The sequence below is a fragment of the Rhipicephalus sanguineus genome, chromosome 11 (genome assembly GCF_013339695.2).
Source record: "Rhipicephalus sanguineus isolate Rsan-2018 chromosome 11, BIME_Rsan_1.4, whole genome shotgun sequence".
NCBI lineage: Eukaryota > Metazoa > Arthropoda > Arachnida > Ixodida > Ixodidae > Rhipicephalus > Rhipicephalus sanguineus.
Genome location: NC_051186.1, coordinates 50179633 through 50200821, shown reverse-complemented (window position 1 = coordinate 50200821; position 21189 = coordinate 50179633). Strand labels below are relative to the sequence as shown.

Below are 21189 nucleotides of genomic sequence, written 5' to 3'. Positions count from 1 at the left end.
GGAATGGTAACGCGATGTAGGAGTATTCTAAGGGTCACTACGGTGTATCTCTCAGTGCAGTCTTGGAACGCCTTATGAAAATGTTTCATTACTTATAGGCAGCTGTAGCTTTTCTTCGGAATTTCAATCGTATGAATGAGTGATGTCTCGTTGTTAGCTTTAATTTTCTAAGGACATGTGGTAAACTTATCTTCGTGTGTTGTTACGTAACGTCTTTTTCGGTCCACGACCAAACGAGGTGTTAGAATGGAGGTTTACTGCACAGTTTCCAAATATTGACGTGATTCGTGTTTGAATAAGCTACCGCGCAGATATGAACAATACAGACATTTCTTGCAACGCATTTTTTTTGTGCTTTTTAGTGTCACACGGGCACCGAATTTTCGTACATTAGAGACACTGCGCTTGAACGTAAAAAAAGAAAAAAAAGAAAAACGCGTTCTCTTTTTGTTTCCGTGATTCTGTTTATCGCGCGTCTTCCATAGCTTTATGATTACACGTTCCGTTCTTCTCTTCACGTTGCCTTTAGAAAGACAAAATTTGCCGTGTGAAGCTCGTACTATTCCTTCTATCTCATTCCCCCCCCCCCCCTCTCCCCCTCCTTATCGCAAAGAAACATACAAATAAAATCGACCAAGTTTCGAGCCCCCGTAGCGGGGAAGACTGGTCTCTCAACTCCACAGCTTAAATTACGATTAAAAAAAGTCTTAGCCTAGACAACGCTCTAATATCGTTTCTAAGCTCCAAACGCTACTTTTGACAAGCGGTCATCGCCATACACGGTACTCATCTCTGACGTGTAGTTATTGAAAGTTGAAACAAGAAAACACAACAAAACAAAGAAAGATATAAAGACACTCTCACTTGACTTCCGAAATCCCCGTGCAAGCTGTACTTTATGTATTCCTGTTTCGTTCGTTGGTCTTTTTACGTATATGTTTACCTAGAGTTAAACTTGGTCTTTATTTATTTTAGTTATTTTTAACGAAAGCCCCCCGAACGGGCTGCTTCTCTCCTTATTCGTTAAAACGATTGATCATCGCTGCGCAGTTGAAAGTGATGTACGACCGTTTTTTGACAACAAAGGAATCGGCCAACGGTAACGGCGCGCGGGCCGCTGTCGAAAAAGATGAAAAAGATGAGAATTCTTTGAAGAAAAAGATTAAAAAGAAAGCATAATCATATCGAGAAGGGTGGGTCGCCTGTCGGGTCCCCGAATTAGACCTTGTCTAGAACTCCTCAAAAAGAAAAAAAAGAAAAAAAAAACGTCCCGGTTTGCAGCGTCGGTCCCCGGCGCCTGGTCATCATGTAACACAACATTTTTTCCCTTTAATCTTTTTATCTGTCTCATCTGCAGCGCGTCTTGATACACTTGTTATTTAACTGCCAACTGCCTCGTCGTATGTTGTCTTCTAAAGTTTCGTGAGAGAACAATTTTAATGCTTTAAGCGATAAAAAAAGTCAATCTAAACAGAAATTATTTGGCCGGGCCTGTAGTGTACCCCTCCCGTCTGCCACCACGCACCCCAAAGTCACCGCTCATCTCCCGTCAATGTTTATTTGTTGTACGTGTTTATACTTTTTAACTACTTCATAACATCAGCCCCCGAAAAGAGAGAACGAAAATGTGTGTGTTTGTGTTTGGTTGCTGTTTCACTCGCTGTTGTAGTCTTAGCCCCGATTGTGTGTGCGTTGTGTCATTAAGTTTTCCGGCGTTTGTAAGTACACTCTGCGCGTTTTTCGTCTTCCTGTCCACAATGCTTATTTCGGTTGTTTAGTTTGTCTACGGCGGACTTTTTTTTTTCCCCCTGAAGTTTGGAGTGAACTGTTGGTCGTGCGGCATTGGACGTGGCGAGACTAGATTGCTACTTTTAATAATGTTTTGTTGTTGCGCTTGTTCTTGTGTATCGTTGTGTGCTTGTCTTTTGAAGATTGCGGGAAAGCTATATTCAATTTCAAAACATCTGTGTCGTTTGCTTGTGTACGCGTTTTTTGGTGCTTCACTTTCGGTTTTCTATCTTTCTGGATACCCGCCACGGTGGTCTAGTGGTTATGGCGCTCGACTGCTGACCCGAAGGTCGCGGGATCGAATCCCAGCCGCGGCGGCTGCATTTGCGATGGAGGCGAAAATGTTTGAGGCCCGTGTGCTTAGATTTAGGTGCACGTTAAAGAACCCCAGGTGGTCGAAATTTCCGGAGCCCTCCACTACGGCGTCTCTCATAATCAAATCGTGGTTTTGGGACGTTAAACCCCAGATATAATTATTATATCTTTCTGTATAGAGTAAGTGCGGAAACATCTAACTACATGCCGGTAGTAACAAGTAGTCAAGCCTACTTCAGGGCATGCCACAAATTATTTTTAAATATTTAGGAACACGTTCTGTATTGACGCGTTTCTGGATGCGACGCTTGAACTGACGACGGTCGTTATATTAATGCCTTCAAATTGTGCTCGAGTATTAACCGATACTTTATCATCAGTATTAATCAATACTTATCATCATTTAGCCAATATTAACCGTCATTCAGCTTAAGTGGTCGTTTAAACAACACTTCACAAATTAGATATTTGACATCATTTTGTCAATACTGGCCATCACTTCCTCGATAGTGGTCAAGCATTTCGTCAGTACTGGCCATCGTTGAACTCACTATGACTTCTTCAGTACTGGCCAGCCATTGGGTTAATACTGGCCAATCATTTCATCAGTACTAGCTATCACTTCTGCAGTACTAGTACTTTTGGTTAATTACCACTACTATTACCAGTTTTGGTTAATTACCAGTACCAAACTAGTACTATTTGGTTAATTCTGGCCAATCGTGTCGCCAGTACTGGCCATCACTTCAGTATTGGCCAATCACTTGGTTAATACTGACCAATCATTTCTTCTGTACTGATCAATCATTTATTCTCTACTGACCATCGTTTCACTAATACTGGCCATCATTTCGTGAACACTAGCCAGCATTAGCCAGTATTAGCTGTATGCGAGTAAACACGGCAGGCCAGGGCACTGCCAATCACGGATTGCACAATGGAGGGGTGGTTGGTAGCTAGGATGCTCCCTCGCACTTAAAAAGAAAAGTAGAAAATAGGAACCATGGCGCTCACTGCGAAGACGTGCGACCGTTCGTTGGGGGCTCTCTCTTCTCCTATTCTCCCCCGTCTTCTATCGATGAGCCGAACGCCGATGATCCATCAAAATTTTTGTGCACCGGCATTTTTCCTTTTTAATTTTTTTAGCATCGTATAGCAAACGTCGTCTCCTTTACAGCGCTTGTCCATTGCACACTTGTGTCTCAGAGTTGAGGGCGGAGGGTCCGGGAGACACGGTGACCGTGTTCTGCATTTGTCCAAAGAGGGCGCGCAAGTGGTATAGCGCTGCCTAGGAGAGAATATGAAAAGGGGGGGGGGGGGAGTAGGAGTCTGGACTTTTCTTTATGCGTGGCCGCGGATCACTTTGTATTGTCCTGCAGCCGGACAGGTCAGGGGGTCAATAGAGGAGCATGTTTTACATCGACGTCCTCTAAAAGGTCACAATGGGCGCTGCGTTGCCTTTCTTTATATTCATAGGAAGTGCCTCGCGAAGGTGAGGTGGACGCGCTGGTTTGACGCTGATTCGGTGTCGCCAACAGATGGAAATAAGAAAAAAATACAGAATAGTGACAGTGACTGTAATTCACTGCTTAAGTAATCATCTCTCTATTGCAGAAACTAAGGCTCCTAAAGAAAAAAAAAAAGGAATAATATGAAAGGTGGTTAGCAAATATTGAAGTATAAGCGGTCAGTGTTGGCCAAAAGTTGGGCTACGCGTTGAGAATTTCTCGGAATTCGTAACTTAAGGTTTCTTGAACGTCTGCCGTTGAAAATTTTTATCGAACTTCCATTTTGCTGATAATCGTTGAACGCTACATTAAAGCTGTATCTACATATAAATAAAAGGACAGAGATTTCGATGTTTGCACAACTCGTCGATGATATGTACCGAAAAAGAAAAGATCAGTAAATTAAGTAAAATTTTCTACCGCCAATCATTTTCCACCGCGTAATGCATAAAATATAACCTGGAACCGTTGCCCCTGCAGCATCGCTCACTAGCACGGCCCGCGGAACACCATCTACGCTCGCTTTAGGTCTCGTTGCGGCCGCATAACTGGCTCGCGCATCAGTCTACTTCATCGTGTAGGAACGACTCCTAGTGATGGATGACTCCTCTTACCTTAGACGCGACCTTTCCGGACAAAAACTTCTCGGGCAAGCCAGCGACGGTAAAGGACACTGGCATTCTGGAACTAACACGCAGCATCTGCATTCTCTCGCCCTTTCTCTCTCTCTCTGTCTCTGTACTTCCAGAGGATTGTTGTTCTCCCACGCTTCCTCCTCGAATTCCCTCAAGACAATTCCCTCTTAGAGCGCAAACAACGCTCTCACCCGAGAATCTATAAAGACCCGGCAAACACGCGATGAGCGGAGTTTGGGACTCGAGTGGCAAACGGGAAGAAGGGGTTGGTGAGGAAGGGGAGGGTTTGATAGTCGACCGCAGTTGACTGACTACGCCGGAACTCTACGTGCGTTGCGTGCACGCGCGAGAAGTGCTGCGCGACGACCCAACTCGCTCTCTCTGATAGAGGAGAGGGAAATGGGGAGACGTGTGGAGCCATCAAGTCAGGTTCGAAGCGCATCGCTCATTCCGGGATTAATTACTCTCCCTGAACGACTTTCCCGACGCGCGCTCGAGACGAACGACCCGTTCCCTTTCTCTCCTTCGTTCCCGTATTTGTACCTGCGTACCCTCTCCCCTCACTCTTTCCCACTTTCCCTAAACGAAGTGGCTTCGAGGTACACGCTACGGCGAAATGGGGGGATGGGGGGAATGAAGACTAGGGAAGGCGGCAGATGGTTCTCCCCTTACGCGAAGGGCGCTAATTGTCTTGTAGGATAACTCCGAAAAACAGGGACTGCGGCGCGCTATCTCGGGGGGGGGGGGGGGGGGGCGAGATCTGTGTGAGGGAGTAAAGGTTGGGAAAGGGAACCGTTCTTCCCCCGTAGGGATCTAAGAGCGAAGGAGTGGGAAGAGAGAACTCGAGATGCGGTCGGGGAGTCTTGGATGTCCCGAATGGGGAACATAGGGAGAAAGGGGGTGGGAATAGCGGGAAGAAGGGCTGCGCAGGGCGTACAACGCTGTATAGGTGAGCCGGAAGAGTGTGTGTGTGTGTGCACTAGCGGGCGACATCGGAAAGCAATTATTAGCCGTTCGAGCGGTGTTAATCTATCACTATTAAGTGATCGATGTTCTTCCCTATACCCTAGCTACTCGAGAGGGGTTCTTTTTTTCCCTCCAAACTAGGCTTCGCTTTGCGGCGTAGAAGCTAAATTCGTCGCTCCAGCGTCGGTTGTTCGGTGGCCTCAAGACGTGTGCTGCGACGCGGCCTCTTCAGCGTTGGAATGGGCGAACGCGCGAATGAATTAGGCAAGGCGGAAGCTAGCTAAGCCTAGTCGCACCTTAGTTTCCTTTTTTTGCGTCGTTGCTAGTGACTTCCGAGCTGTTCGATTGCTTCGTACCACTCAGCGAGGCCCGAACGAACATTTTTTTTTTTTGCGGCCGCGAAGAGCGTGAAATCTTCCTCGAATTTCCCGCTTGGAGCGTTCTCAGCAGTAGCCCAACTTCGAATGCCTCAACCTGTTTCATTATTGTTCATTGTTGTTACTACGTGTTTACTAGAGCACGCTTATTTCAACTTCACTGTCGCAAACTCGCATACCGTGTCTTCGAGGCCGCAGTAAATAGTTCTAAGAACATCGATTTGATTCAGGTTTCGAAATACTTTTGTGGAGCACGCGTTTGCGCGAGGGCCAGATTATTCCAGGTTAATCGCTCGGAAGTAATGGGGGCGTCCAAATTACCTGCTTTCTGTAGGTGACGCGAAGTAAACTATGCCCATTAAGTTAACGACCACCCGCTCGCCGTAGTGTGGCAAACAAACAGCGCGCGATCTCTTCAACCGGTGCCTTGAACGGTCGATCGCGTCTTCGCCTCGAGTTGGGGACGTGGTAGTAACATTATAGTTCACAACCTTTTTGGAGCGTTCTGTGTATGCTTTTACGTGAGATTTGGAAAGCACTGTCATTGCTCCGCTCCAGAGTGATTTTTGTAAAGACTTTTTCGCTCAGTAACGTTGTCATCGAGACCCAAAAGGTCTCTAGCGAATGCTGGAATGTTACTACATGAATCGGAGCTTGTGAGAAAAGGAAGGAAAGAAGGAAACAATGAAAAGATGGAATGAAAGTAACGAATACGTCAGGAAGCACTGACTGCTTGCTTGCCTTTAAGCAACGTTACTTGTTACCTTCCTGTCCCGCCTGATCCCTTTCCCAGTGCAAGGTAGCAATACGAACCTTAGTGAATACGAACGTTTGTGACTGCTTGTCTGTGTGAGCGTGAACTATAGAGTGTTAGTAAGCACCAGTGTGTGTGTGTGTGCGGGGGGGGGGGGGGGAGGGGTTGAATATGAATGCGAGCGAATACCGGTGAGTGTGAGCGGAAGTAGGAACGTGATAGTACCCGTGAGCTAAGTGAGGGGAGGGTATGTCCGCAGACGCAAGCTTCAGATTGCCGTCTAGTTCTTTTGGAAAAGACTCCGATTCTTACTGTGCTATATCTTATCAGTTTGAGTATCGCGTCTTTTTCTTTTGAATAACTATAGCTTTTGTTTTCTCTCTCTATCTCACCATTCGCAGAGCCCAACAGTTACACATGCTTCAGCTGCAAGCACGTGTTTCCATCCGCCTGGCTTCTGGTCCAGCATTGCCAGAACATACATGGCCTCAAGATCTACGTGGACGCCAACATCAGCGCGACGGGACCGCTCTTTCCCCTGGTGGGCGGCGGTCGGCTCCTCCGTCACGCCTCCCTTGCTGCACCGGCCGTCCTCCGGCGCAGCCGTCTGTCGGCGGCCTGCCGGCGCCCACCCCACCCACTCCGGTGGGCTTCTTCGTCCACGCCGTCGGCCAGGTCGACGCCGACGTCCTCCACTGAACCTGCGCCACAGGTGAAACTTCTTATACGCAAGACTGTATACGGGGTGCAGCGACACTGATTTTGTCCTTTAGAAGGCTTACTTCTCTTTCGACAATGCGGATTAACATGAAGCCACGACTAGCTCCGGTCCGGATAAGGAAACTCCTGGTACGAATATGCCGAAGACGCTAACTGCGTTTACTTGGATGACGTCTTATGATGACGTCAGGCGTTCATGTCTTCATGTTATGTCACGCTTCCTAATAGGACGGTTAACTGCACCACCCCTGGGTCACTAATCAAATGCAAAGGTGTAGTCCGAGCAGTCTGCAAATGATATAGCAACACGGCAAGGCCTACAGTGTCTAAAGATCGTCATCTATAGATCGTCAAAAAAGCACCATACATAAATACTTATAACATATACAAGAAGCTCATTAACGTTACAAGGAAATGTATCATAATAGTCAATTAAAGCATACTTATACGAACAATAATGAACGATAACAACATTGTCTCTGCATGGATTTATTTGTACAAAACGCATTGCTTACAGCAACGCAAATTACAGGAGGGCATGCTGAGGGAGCCTGCATACATTATACCGAAAAGTAAGACTAGTCATTGCTGCGTTATTGCTCACCGTTTGAAGGACGTGGACAAAACTGCACAGGACATAAGTTCAGACATTGCACCTGTCTCTGTGCAGTTCTGTCCTCGTCCATCATATCAAAATCGAATCAAACGTTTCTTTTCGCGTAGTACGGTTACAACGTGAAGGATATACGGAAGAGGGTCCCAAGGGGAGGAGACCGGACCGAGACCCTCCTAAGCCGTGCACAATAACGTCGCAATGAATAGATGCCAACTAGCCCAAACAAGTACCCTCCTAAATACGATTAAACATTTGCGAGTCGCCCATCGCACTTCATTGCGGGATACGCGATGTTGTCCAAGGCTCAAGACAACGCCTGGAGATCACTGTAGATCCACAGTCTGAATGACACTTGTTTAGAGCGGCCAGTCGGCCGCTTCAGCCGCCATTATTTGCAGAGACCGACAGCGTGATGACACTGAACATCGTTATACCGCATACTAGGTCCTTGTGCTATAATACAAGCATGGACGGAAGCTTGTATTTCCCACACCTATATTTCCCATACCCTATATCCATGCCCTATTTCCATAGCCCCGTCACGGTGGTCTAGTGGTTATGGCGCTCGACTGCTGACCCGAAGGTCGCGGGATCGAATCCCGCCTGCGGCGGCTGCATTTTTGATGGAGGCGAAAATGTTTGATGCCCGTGTACTTATATTCAGGTGCACGTTAAAGAACCCCAGGTGGTCGAAATTTCCGGAGCCCTCCACTACGGCGTCTCTCATAATCATATCGTGGTTTTGGGACGTTAACCCCCAGATAATATTATTATTGCCCTATTCCCATACCTACCAGTTACCGCAGCTACACCAATGCGTGTATATATTTCAGTGGGCAAACCTAGCTGACCCACATATTCCGGTCGTCTGAGTCTCACTATACTTTCTTCCTTCATTTTTTTTGTACAAACGCATTTTTATTAATCAACCAATCACTTGATACAACATATCACAAAGCCGGTGATCACACGCGGGTGCGCAGGTGACCTCCACTGCCGGCCCTGGCGTCCCTTCGCTCGCCGGCGTCGTCGATCCCGTGGCCGCGGCGCACCCGGCGCTCCAGCTCCTGCGGATGCCGCTGTCCGAGCGCCAGTTCGCCGCCGCGGGCGCGGCGGCCGCGGCAGCGGGCCTCTTCGGGAGGGCCTCTAGTCACGACTTCCGCGTGGGCGACCTCCTGGCCGACCAGCTGCGGCCACAGGTTCCCCTTCCACCTGTCAACCAGGCGTCTACGACGGCGTCCACGCCGCCGACGACTGCGCCGTCGTCCTCTTCTGCCGTAGCTGCTGCAGGTATTTCAAGGCGCAATACTCCTCCTTTTTCCAGCGATACTGACTTTTGTTCTGTTGCCTAGGGGAAACTGGCTCGTACCCACGAGGGTGATTGGCCGCACTGTCGGTTATTAAGGGAAATCATTGGAAAGCATTAAATAAAGCAATACTAAACGCTATGCAACATTAAAAAGAAAGAGTAGGGCGAAATGTGATGTAAGTAAAAGATGAAACAGAATTCAGAAAGCCATATGGGTTACAGAAAAAGGAAAAGGATGAAAATTGCTTCCAGTGGCAGGGAGCACTAGCAGCATAAATTTCCGGATGCTTGAATGGACTAATCTTGTTCTTGTTCACCTTCCACTTTGGTTCACACCCACTGTGGGGGACTGACCAAGAATTGAGTGGTTTTATAAATGTTATAAAACTTTAGAAGGGAGGTTACAGAACAGAAACATAAATTTGAAATGAAATTTTGACGCTTGATCAAATATGAAAAAAAAATAAATAACAATAATAAAATAAAATAAATCAATGCCCGAATTTTTAAAAATATATACATGTGTTGACACAGAAGAATAATAATATAGATTATCTAGTTAACCGATTGGTTTCATTGAGGTAATCCCTCACAGCCCCGCAAACCTTCGCATTGGAGAACCCAGAAATAGAGGCTCCAAAAGACAAAATTACAGGCACAGATAAATTCATTCCAATAGCACGTAAAGGTCTTTCCAAAAGGGTTTTTCGTGCTGTAGTGTATCGCCTACCCTGTGCCGTCGTCGTCGTCGTCGTCGTAGTAGTAGTAGTAGTAGTAGTAGTAGTAGTAGTAGTAGTAGTAGTAGTAGTAGTAGTAGTAGTAGTAGTAGTAGTAGTAACGGAAGAAGACAATGTAAGGGCTCGTTTTTCTTTCTTACACACAACCTTAAGGACAACCAACAGACAGTGAAGCCAAGGATAAGGGGCGTTAATTGTACTGCTTTAAATGTGTTGTAGTAATTATGATATACATGTGACGAAAGTGAAGCGGACGAAAAGAAAACTTGCCGCCGGCAGGGACCGAACCTGCAATCTTCGGATAACGCGCGCGATGCTCTGCCAATCGAGATACGCCGGCGGTCGCGCTCCCTTTCACGTTATCGGGTATTTCTGTGCATGCAAACCAGGGAGTGTTAAGCCACTCTTAGCGATAACGGCGAGTAGTACTAGTAGTAGTAGTAGTAGCAGTAGTAAGAGGTGTGCACGGGCTCCGGGTAGCCCGAAAGCCCGAGCCCGACCCGGCCCTCGGGCCGGGCTCGGACGGGCCGACGTATTTTCACCTCGGGCCCGGGCCGGGCTCGGGCTACTTGGAGTTTTATCGGGCCGGGCTCGGGCCCGGCGCAAAGCCCGAGTCAAGCCCGAAATATAGAGAATGAGGGGGAATTGTTTTCCAGCACGCATACAGCGCCTTTTCCGCAACCGTCCTTTACCGCTTTTCCTTTCCATTCGCTACTTTAAACAAAAGGGGAGCAGGTAAAGCACTGCCTCTGTTGCACTCCGACAAACAGAGAAGTAACACCACTTGAGCTAGTGACGGCGCCACGCGACTCTTCGCGTTAGATTTAAGGCCCAATCCCATATGAGTGAAAATGCACGTGACAGCGACGAGCGACCCGACGTAGAACGCCTTCGTGCAAGCGGATGCTTGCATGGGCATAACCCATACCCGTGACGGCTTTGGCAAGCGAACTCCATTGTTGCTGGCATGAGGCCGTCTACTTGTATAGCAAGAGTGCCGCGAACAGTCTCTTACAGTCTCTGTTACAGACTGTTCGTCGTGTGTCGTTTGATCATACTTCACATGCTCAATAAAATGCCAAATTACCGGAAAACGATGTTTTGTTTTCGCAGCGAACCTTCAAAAAGCCGGGCCGGGCCGGGCGGGCCCGCAGCCTTTCGCCGTCGGGCTCGGGCGGGCCTTCGACAAAGTCAACGGGCCCGGGCCGGGCTCGGGCTCGGAAATACGGCCCGTGCACAGCTCTAGTAGTAGTCACGTAGCTCACGTGACCAGAGGGAGCGTGAATAAACATGATGATGATGCACGTGGTCTCGCTAAGCAATCAGATGCAGTCGCGCGCTTAAAGCTTCGCTTTTCGACGGTTCTCACGGCGTCAAAATGGCTGAATGTTTTTTTAAATTTCTTTTCCATGTGTTCAATTTCCTAGCATTTCCAAACGAAACGGTGGCCTGCATCTTACATTGGGCACTATACATTGGGTCCTGTTCAATGGGACCTGTATTTCCTCCTTCTATGTGTGCTAGCCCTTCGTCGACGCTCGTCTGGCGTTGTGCGTCTCCTCCAATCCTGTCCATGTCATTGTTCGCCAGTGTTCAATGTTTCACCGTATTCACCAGAACCAACTAGACCAGCTGTTAACACTTAGTAGTACTGTAACGTGCCCTCGTTCTGTGTGTTTCAGGTTCTACAAGCCGGGACGGCTTCCGACCGTCCGCGACGTCCCAGAGCACACCGCCGTTCGGCTTGCCGGCCATAGAGCCCCAACTGGACTTCTACTCTCAACGGCTGCGACAGTTGGCCGGAGCGTCCAGTCCTTCTGACGCGGCGACGTCGGGGAGCGCCAACGCTCCTTCCTCGCCGCGTAAGCAGCTCACGCCGCCAGCGTTCCCGGCCTCCGGCGCAGCCACCTCGACGACGGGAGTCCCGCTGACGCCCACGGCATCGTCCGCGCCCGCCAAGGCGTCGTCGGACGGTACGCCGACGTCGCGCGCCGCGTCTCCGAAGCTCAAGTCGTGCGAGTACTGCGGCAAGTCGTTCCGCTTCCAGAGCAACCTCATCGTGCACCGGCGGTCGCACACGGGCGAGAAGCCGTACCGCTGCCACATCTGCAACCACGCGTGCACCCAGGCGAGCAAGCTCAAGCGACACATGAAGACGCACCGCGGCTCGCCCGGGTCGGGCAACAACACGAGCGTCGAGTCGGCCCGATCAACGCCGGACGGCGCAGGTGGCGGTGGCGGTCCTCGCACTAACGGCGACGACGGCTCGGATGACGGGGCCGCGTCGTGCGACGAGGTCGAGGACGAGGAGGAAGAGGAGGAGATGGACGAGGAAGAAGAGGAGGAAGAGGAGGAGGAGGAAGAAGAAGAGGAGGAAGACCTGGACGACGAGAGCGGCGCCGGAGGCGTTGACAGGGCCCAGGACCTGACGGTACGGGGCGGCGGCGGGACGGGCTCTTCGGTGGGCCCATCCGAGCGCAAGTCCCTGCTGGGCGAGGTCATGGAGAAGATCGGCCTCACCAACATCCAGCAGTACAGTGAGGCCTACCGGCAGGCGCTCGAGGAGAGCGGCACCCTGCGCAACGCCGTCAAGCAGGAGCGACCCGGGTCGGCTGCGCCCAGCAGTGACACGTCGATGGCCGAGAACGGCTCCGACGTGGTGGGCAGCAAGTCGCTGCCGCACGGGGCGCTCGACTTCGGCGGCAGTCTTCTGGGAGCCTTCGACGGTGACGCCGCCAGCAAGAGGCTCAAGCTGGACCTGGCCGCGGCGGGAGAGCGCGACGTCTTTCCCGCCGGTCTCTGGCTGCCCTCGATGGCCCACCGCGACTTCTACCTGGGCCTCCACCAGCAGGGCGCCGCTGACCTGGAGCAGCGGGCCAAAGAGCTCAAGCTGGGCACTCTGAGCCCACGCCCCGGTCCGAGCGGCGCGGCTGCTGCCCTGGCCCTGATGGGCTCCCACCTGGGCAGGCCCAAGGACCGGCGCAACGACACGTGCGAGTACTGCGGGAAGGTCTTCAAGAACTGCAGCAACCTCACGGTGCACCGGCGATCGCACACGGGCGAGAAGCCCTACAAGTGCGAGCTCTGCAGCTACGCCTGCGCGCAGAGCTCCAAGCTGACGCGGCACATGAAGACCCACGGGCGCGTCGGCAAGGACGTCTACCGGTGCCGCTTCTGCGACATGCCTTTCTCGGTGCCCAGCACGCTGGAGAAGCACATGCGCAAGTGCGTCGTCAACCAGAACGCCCAGTCGCTGGACTCCGACTCGAAGGACATGACGTGACGCCGCCGAGGCCGTCCCTCGTCGACGTCGCTGGCGCCGCCTCGCGCAGGACTCGTGGGGCCCGCCGCCGCCGCCCCGTTCGTGGCGTCCTGGCGCCGAGCGGCTCTCGGACAGCCCTGGGTCGCGTCTCTTCTGCACTGAAGACACTTTTGAGGCCGCCGTAACGTCGGTGACCGACCTTCTCGCAGTGGTAGCCCGTCGTTTCCGAAACCCTGAAGTCCCCGAGTCATCGCGAGTCGCGCCTGCCCGTACGTTGGCGCGAGCGTGTACCTGTGTGTGCGTGCGTGTTTCATTCATATACTGTCCCGGACTTCATCATCCACTGTGGTCCCACTCTGCCTGCTTATCTCCTCTGCGGACTTGTTCCCGCCTCCAATCCTTTAGCGAGAGAGTTGGCGCGTTCTGTTCTCAGCAGTGCGTTGTTTTCCACCGCCGATTTACTTTGTCATTTTCCTTTGTCCACTGGCTTCTGAAAGACTTTAAAGTGGTGAAGGCCTGTCAGTCGGGGACATTACCTGATACCCTCGGTGGTAATATGTGTTCATATCTCTGTCTCGCTCAAGTGCGTGAAGAAAGAGCTTCAGTATAGTTGTCGATGCTTGGAAGAAAGCTGTGGCCCCACCTTGTCATGGGAAGGAGGAGAGGGCGCGTCGTATGGTGGGCATCTCCGTTCACGAGTTATTTCTATACAGTGCAAAATGCCTTTATTCAGCATATTGCGGCAGGGCAAAAAGCCAGCCTGGTGCATTTAAACATTAGCTGAGGTCAGTGTCTGAGAGATTTTTCATGCACCTTTAGGGCACGAAACACCTTTTGCTGTAGGGCACGAAGCCTTGCTGCAGTTTGGCAGTGTGCTTACGAGGTTTGGAAAGCCGGTCGGGTTTGTTGCCCAGTGGCAAAGGAAGAGCCACTCTTGTAAAGAAATTATATGTATAAGTGAATCTCCGCCGAAAGTGCCTGAAATCTGGCGCCGGAGGAAACTACATCAGCACTTCCGTTAGGAGCGGAAGTGACGCCCGATTTCGATCTTAATCATACCGGTGTGGTACCCGACCGGTGGATCCTTCTTCGGAAAGCAGTCGGCTGTAAAAAAAAAAAAAAACGATTATAACAGCTTTCGTTCGTAATTACCGGCGTCAAATCGACGCCCAGCCGGAGCAGTTGGCTACTCGAGTTGACACACGTGGAGTCGACACGCCTGGAATGTTAAAGTCGATAACTCGTTGGAAGTTCGAGTCGACACGATCGGGCTTGAAAGTTGACACGTCTTCGACTTAATGTCCGTGAATATTTGGAATTGGAGTCGACGCGCTAGGTCATGAAAGCCTTTGAAAGTCTATACGTGTTGGGCGTAATGTCTCTAACCCTTGGGAAGTGGAGTCGATACGCTTGAACTTGAAAGTCAGTATGCTTCGCGAACATGCCACCTTTGAAATCGACTCAACAGCGTTCTCTCCTCCTTTACCGAATGTATGATGTCCAAGCTTTTTTAGCTGGGAGTGGCCGTGGCTGTTGGGTCTTAGCGTTTTGATCCCTACCCACTTGCTATTTCCGCGTCTCGCCGCTGCTAGGCGACAAACGTCAGTGTTGCCAGACTCGCCATTGGTTAACGGGTTTCTTTTGCTGCAGCAGCCAATGGCAACGACGGCTTCCGCTTCCATTACATGTGCAATAACACCGTTCCTTTCTCGCACCTTTCTCGCTATCTCTCGAGCCATTGGTGTTTGCCCTCCTCCCTTCCTTTTTTTGGAAATGTCGCATCTCGCGCCTATCATTTTATTACTTGTTTGTAGTGTTTGTAACGATGCTGTGACTTCGATCTTACAACCATTTCATCGCCACTCCTTTCGTGTACATCTTGCGGTGACCAGTGGAGGTATTTATCGTTCACACTTGCGGCGGGAACGCGTGACGGAAGTCTTCGTTTCGCCCGTACCTAAATAACCAAGTTCTACACTTTTCGTAATCGTTTTCTTTTCCACTTTTTCTTCCTTTTTTTTTAAATGCACGTATAGAGACGCGATCATACCTCGAGAACATAATACTGCATTTTACTGTCGTTTTTTTTTTCGTCTTAATATTAGTGAATCATCACTCCCACGAGGTGACTGCACGCTCTTTTTCTTTCTTCCATTTATCTCCTTCTGCGGCAGGAAAAGAGTGTGAGAATCGTTTACATTTGCCCTCTGTTTTTATTATTCAACCGGGGACCACTGGCAGAGATTGTCGTCTCGGCGCTTGTCTTTTTTTAAAATATTTTGCCCGCGGCCACGGCGAAAACAATATGGCTGTGCACGTTCATCAAGAGCAATAACACAGTCTCGAAATGCCGCGAGTAACGCAGTTAAATTCATTCGAAAGAGCAACTGGAATCACTGCTCTTATCTCACCAGCTACGGAGCATCACATCACTTTCATCAGACAGGCGTGCAACCGTCCTCAATTATCTGATAGCGCTAGGGGTAAATAAACTGCAGTGCTTAAGAAAAAGAAACTTTACCTTTCGGTGTAATTGGAGCGCACGCGTAGTAGGTGTTTCGACATTCTAGCACATTCAACACTCCTTCACCCATACACTTCAAACACCGGGCGCTCGTAGCACAGATTGTACTTGTTGAAGACATCAGGTATCTAGTCACGTAACAGCAATCCTGAATTCGTTCAACGTGTCATCGGCTGAGCGGTAACCAGATTTGGCTGTAAACACGGCAGGCAACATCGGCAAGGTTATCTGGCTGCGAAGATTGCGACTCAGTTTTACCAAACGAAGTTGCCCAGCATAATTTCTAAACCCGAAGTCCCCACCTCCAAATTGGTGCGTCATCCGCTCGGTGCGATTGTACATGAGGGAGCGCGATTTGACTGCCATGTTTAAATTCACTTCAGCTGATCCCCGACAGGTGTCGCGTCGCGCGGCGCGCCCGTCACTTCCGTGACGTCCTCTGACGTCCACACGCCGCCTGTCGGCAGCTGTGCGCACCCTGCTCGTTTTATACTTGGCCTCCGAGATGGCGCGCGTGTCTTTCTTTCCCGATGACGGAGACTATGGTTAATTTGACCGTTTCTCCCTCCCCAGGTCTCGTAAAAGCGTTTAATATGAATTGTTTTCTTTTATTGCTTATGAATATCTATTTAAGGAAGCGCGAGTGCTGCCGAATAGTCGTCATTGTTCACAAGTCTCATCGCTAAAATGCCCGCAATCTTTTATCTGACGCTTCTAACAGCTGGCGTGCCATGGCATACGGCGTGTTTCGGAGAACGTGCGGCGCTTGCGACACCGCGCACGTATGTAGTCGTTCATCGATTCATGGGCACATGATCTTCGAGATGCGCATATTTTTTTTCTTTCTGTACAAAAGGAATACTACCGAGTCACCGTGCATACAAATTTGAAGCCGCGCTCGCGACGCTGTAATCAAGAGGGTATATATATATATAAATGTCATAACTTGTACCAGACAATTCACGCCCAATCTGATCATCCCGCCGCATTTTTTCATAACCGCTTCTTTATGTTCGTTTGGGCAATTTTTTGACTGTACACATTTTTTTTTTCTGGACGCTTACAGCCGTTGGAAGATTAACAGCGGTACACATCGAGGTACTTATAGGAATGCCGGGCCTAATCGTTGTCGAATATTTGCAAATGACCGTGACAGTTCTATTCGTACTCTGTCTAGGTACCCAACGACTAAGAGATGACGTCAATCATTCTTAACTCCGAAATTAGACAGCATTCTCATATGCAATCCAAATCGTAATCAGTAACTCGATGCGTGGGAATGACTTGGCTGATCGGCGATTTGGGCACCTATGAGTAGATATTACTACTCGACAAAACCGTATTCTGATGGCCACGTTAGGCCTAGTGAGGCCTGACTCTTGAGTTAGGCCTAACTTAAGCCTAAGCTGAGTCAGGCCTGACTTAGACCCAATGAGGCCTAACGCGAGATCGTCCTCTTCAGGGATATTCCAACTGCGCTGCAGGCTGTTTTTCAACGTGCCCTTAAGATGTGTCGTGTAAAAGCTGTCATTATGTTTTTTTTTAAGTTTCACGATCATCAGAAACTTGCGACTGAAAATACAGGCTTGAAATCATGCTCCCCGTGTACATACAGCCTTGCCTTCCCCTCTTATTTCTGTCGCGTTGTGACGTCATGTCCCATTGTTCAGGTTCTCACTTTCCTTTACTGTTCTCTATTTTTTAAAGATTCTTTGCCCCTTCCTACTTTCAGAAAGGATGCGTCAATCAAGCCTCTCCTTCTGCATTGACCTTTTTTCATCGTAATACATATGTCACGTGACTGTTGTGCCATTTTTTTAAAAAAAGGGAGAGAGATGTCGACTCGAGACAAGTCTGTTGTGACGGTCAGAGACGACTACCGTTTTATCCGCTGTGAATGAATGGCGTGTGAGATGAGAAGTGATAGCGAGAAATATAAAAAAAAAACGCAGGAAAAAAGCAGTTTTTACTCGTGGTTGGCTGTCTAAAGTTGCACTACGCTTGAGAAGGTAAAGACTTTTTTTTTTCCCACGAGTGCATGTGAAATATTGAGAAAGAGAGAAAGCGATAGAGGAGATATATTATATATAAATATATAAATATATATTTTAGCCCTGTACTATAAGCTTTGAGATCTATAGATATTTGTAAAGCCCACCAAAACCTCCCACATTTCTCCCCTTCGAAGGCTGGTTCTTTTCTTTTTTAATTTTTTAAAAATATTGCGTAATGATCCGAGCTGCTTTCCTCACGCTTCAGGCTTTGAGCAGGAACAATCGATAACAGTTTAGTAGTTGCAGATTGGTAACTGTTGATTAGCAGTTGACACATAATGACAACAGGATAATGAGGAAATGATAATTTACAGTTCGCCAGCTAATAGAGTTACTGCGCCTTCACTCACACCATGCTACGTTCACTTGGGCGATGGAGAAATACAAACCTGCGACTTCAGGCAACGGGTATATTATCAATTACTATTGGCCATTGATAAGCTATTAAATTTTGGGCATCATTTTGAAACCCCTGGAAAATAGTGCGCACAACGCACATAGGATTTTTGACTCGCTTAGTTCTTGGTCGGCCCGTCCCTATAAACAATCACTGGTTGCAACATTCGGCTGTGGATTATGGGATATGTAGTTGTTAAAAATTCGGAATTTGTGTTGTTTTAATCGGGAATGGTCCGGCCTAGAAACGTGACGAACAGCAGCGAGGATTCATGATGTGGCGTTTTCTTTTTTTTTTTGATGTTATTTTTTTTTCTGATTGGTCGAACTTTTGTAAAGGCTGTGTTCTTCGTATCTGTTCATTTTGATGTCGTCCTGTCACGTCACAGTGACGTGTTTAAAATCGATGGAGGTGCGATCTCAAACGCTATGTTGTCTTCATTGTTTGCTTTCCCCTCCTACTCTTCCTATTTCCAGTTTTTTTTTTTTTGTACGCTTGGCGGTGCTGTGGCTTTTCGAAGGCAAACGTGAACTGACGTAACTTACTTGTACAGACACCCAGTGCATTATGTTTAATTACTCTAGTGCTTTGACAAGTTCAGAAACGACTCTTCCTTCTATTCGCGTCTTACGTAGACTACGCCGAGGCTCACACTTCAAAAGGCTTATTTCAGCGGGTAATGCTAAACGTAAAGCACATAGTTTTGTTTTCGATTTTCTGCTGTGTACTTTCAGGTTCGGGTACTCCAACAAATTGTCTAACGATTGCTGCACTATTTGGGATGTAACCAATCTGCGCACATACCGCGAAATTCTAGATTAGGACCGGAAAAGCCGTAAGCTGTTCATATTTTTCAGAGTGAACCAAAGTTCACGACTCCACGTCACCGATCCGGAAATACAGGCGCTTTATGCCAGTCTGCACGTTTCATCCCGTTAGCCGAGACAAACCACAGCGCTTGCAGTACCGTATTGTCTCGTGTATTATGGGTATATCAATGCAGTGCAACAATACAGAGAAAATGTATTGCGTTCGTCTTTTTTGGCCAAGACTGCGAATTAAGCAACGCATTTAACTGTTGCTCATTTTAGTTTTGCCTTGCCCCCCTCCCCCCCGCCTCCCCACTCCCTCAATGTGCGTAATTTCTTCGGCTGGCCTATAGTTTCGTTTTAGTTCTCCCGCACTTCGTAAACGTCCCCCCTCCCCTCTTCTGTGTTTTGTTTTCTGTCGCCGTTCTTATGTTTTGTACCGATATGCTTTCCTATGTTTGTGTTTGTCGAGACACTAGACGCTTGAAGACAGTTAGTTCTGCCATGTTTTCAAGTGTACAATCCGGTGAAAGAAAGAAATGCTATACATATAATGAATAGAGTGCACCTTTTTTGCTTTTTATTGTTCTTTCTCTGATCGTTGGTCGTTGTGACTCGCGGAATAAGGGGAAAAATACGCGAAAAGGGAGAAATATGACGGAACTGTCTCGTATGTGTGTGAATACCGTGATTGAGTGTTATAGAGGTTTTGCGACGAGTGTGTGTAAAGGCAACTGAAACCCGCAACATGGCGGACAACTACGTCGCTCCCGAAGAGTTTTTTTTTTTTATTGAGTGTGAAAAGTGCAACGCGACTTGTCCCTCGTTTGTGAATGCGCGTCGTCTGCTACGGACGTCTGCTACTCCGTAGCAGACGTGGACGCTCTATCCCCGCATTGCGGAAAGCAGACGACAACGTTGTTTTTTTTTCTCTCCTTCTGCGAACGGTGTCACGTGTGTCTGTCCGGCGACCGTGATTGGCTCTCGTTCGAGTCACGTGACTAGCCCGACGGTGTGGCCGCCGTATTGTGAATGTCGTTCCTGAAACCCCGCTGTCTCGTCTTTTTTTCCCCCGTTTATCTCGTTTAGCCATTGTCATGTTTGTTTTGTTTGAAGGCTGACCCTTTCTGCAGTGCCCTCCTCCTTGCCAATGTTTTTCTTTTCTTAAAGTCACCAGGGGGCATTATAAATGCGTAAAGCTTCTTTTGTGCCGCTGAATTTAGCTTTTCTTCCGGGCCCCTTAATCTCGCCTTTTTTTGTGTTTTTCTTTACCTTTGTTTTTTTTTCTTTCGATACGCATCGCTCGTTGCCCGTACTACGACAGTTGTATTGTTTTTATGTGCGTGTACATTGAAAGCAGGAAACACTGTGTGCGTTGTGAGCATTTATATGCTTCTTGTTTTCCCTAGCTGGCGAAGAGCATGTTCATATTACATCAATCTCCTTTGTCATTATGTGGAAGTTTATCTGAATAGTTTGCATCCCTCCTCTTATTTTTTTTCTTTCGCGAAGTAGCGATTACGCGACGGATTTATTAAATAAAAGAAAAATGGCATCCGACACTCGTGACTCCTTGTGTGTTCTTTATTGTTTTGTTAAACACGAAAGTGTTCACCTCCGGAAACAACGCTCTTTCCTGTCTGGGGGCAGAGCTTGTATCTGTTCTCAGGTTGATTATAGTGCACTTGCATATGGTCATAAAGTAAGGATCGCTGCGCTTAGTACCCCCATTTCATTTCGAAGCTATGTGGTAATGCCACTCCTCTCGCGCGCTGGAGCCAAACTAAGCACACTCGTACAAGCGTATCCACCTCATGCGCTGGCATAGTGGCACCACCGCTCGGCTGCAAATTGCGGCTATGGCAGAGTGGAGCGTGCATGTCGCGTCCATAAAGTTGGCTTTGAAACACAATTCCTTACACAACATGGCACAAAGCCGCAGCTGCTCCAGAAGCAAGCCGAATGTAAATAACAAATTAGAACAACGTCTCCCACCTTAGGTACAGTACGACAAATGCAAGCTGCTTTGCGGAATGTTTTGACGTGCGCCTGTTCTAGATTTAATTTGGCGCGCGGAAACGCGAATCTGAAGAGGGCGTTGAAAAAAGGTTCGCCACCTGGTGCTTCAAGTCACACATCTTCAAGCCAAGACAATCCGCATCTCAAGACAGAACTGTAGCTAGGAAGCGTAGAAAAAACACTGCGCTAACAAAAACAGTGCTATGACTCGTAAGTCACATCCACGAGAACGGTGATGCAAGGAAACTGAAAGGTACGTTGCGAGCTTTGATGAGAAGTTGGACGCGTTTTTCTACATAACTGCGATTAATTGCTGCTCTTTCTTACGTCGGCTGGTGCCCAACTGAGCGTGATGAAAAGCTTCGTGCTTTTCATATAAGTGCAGTTAATCGCTGTTCC

The 21189-nt window shown here is 48.6% G+C and overlaps 1 protein-coding gene across 2 annotated transcripts in view; it reads left to right on the top strand.

The window, feature by feature from the left end:
- Positions 1-20333, top strand: part of LOC119374311 (B-cell lymphoma/leukemia 11B) — a 581879-nt gene extending 561546 nt beyond the window's left edge. For both annotated transcript variants that reach the window (XM_037644386.2, XM_037644387.2), the window contains 3 exons: positions 6745-7055; positions 8663-8969; positions 11408-20333. In XM_037644386.2, coding sequence (XP_037500314.1) covers positions 6745-7055; positions 8663-8969; positions 11408-13008 — 2219 coding nt within the window. In that variant the 3' untranslated portion in view covers positions 13009-20333. The remainder of the gene's footprint in view (positions 1-6744; positions 7056-8662; positions 8970-11407) is intronic.
- Positions 20334-21189: the final 856 nt, after the last annotated feature.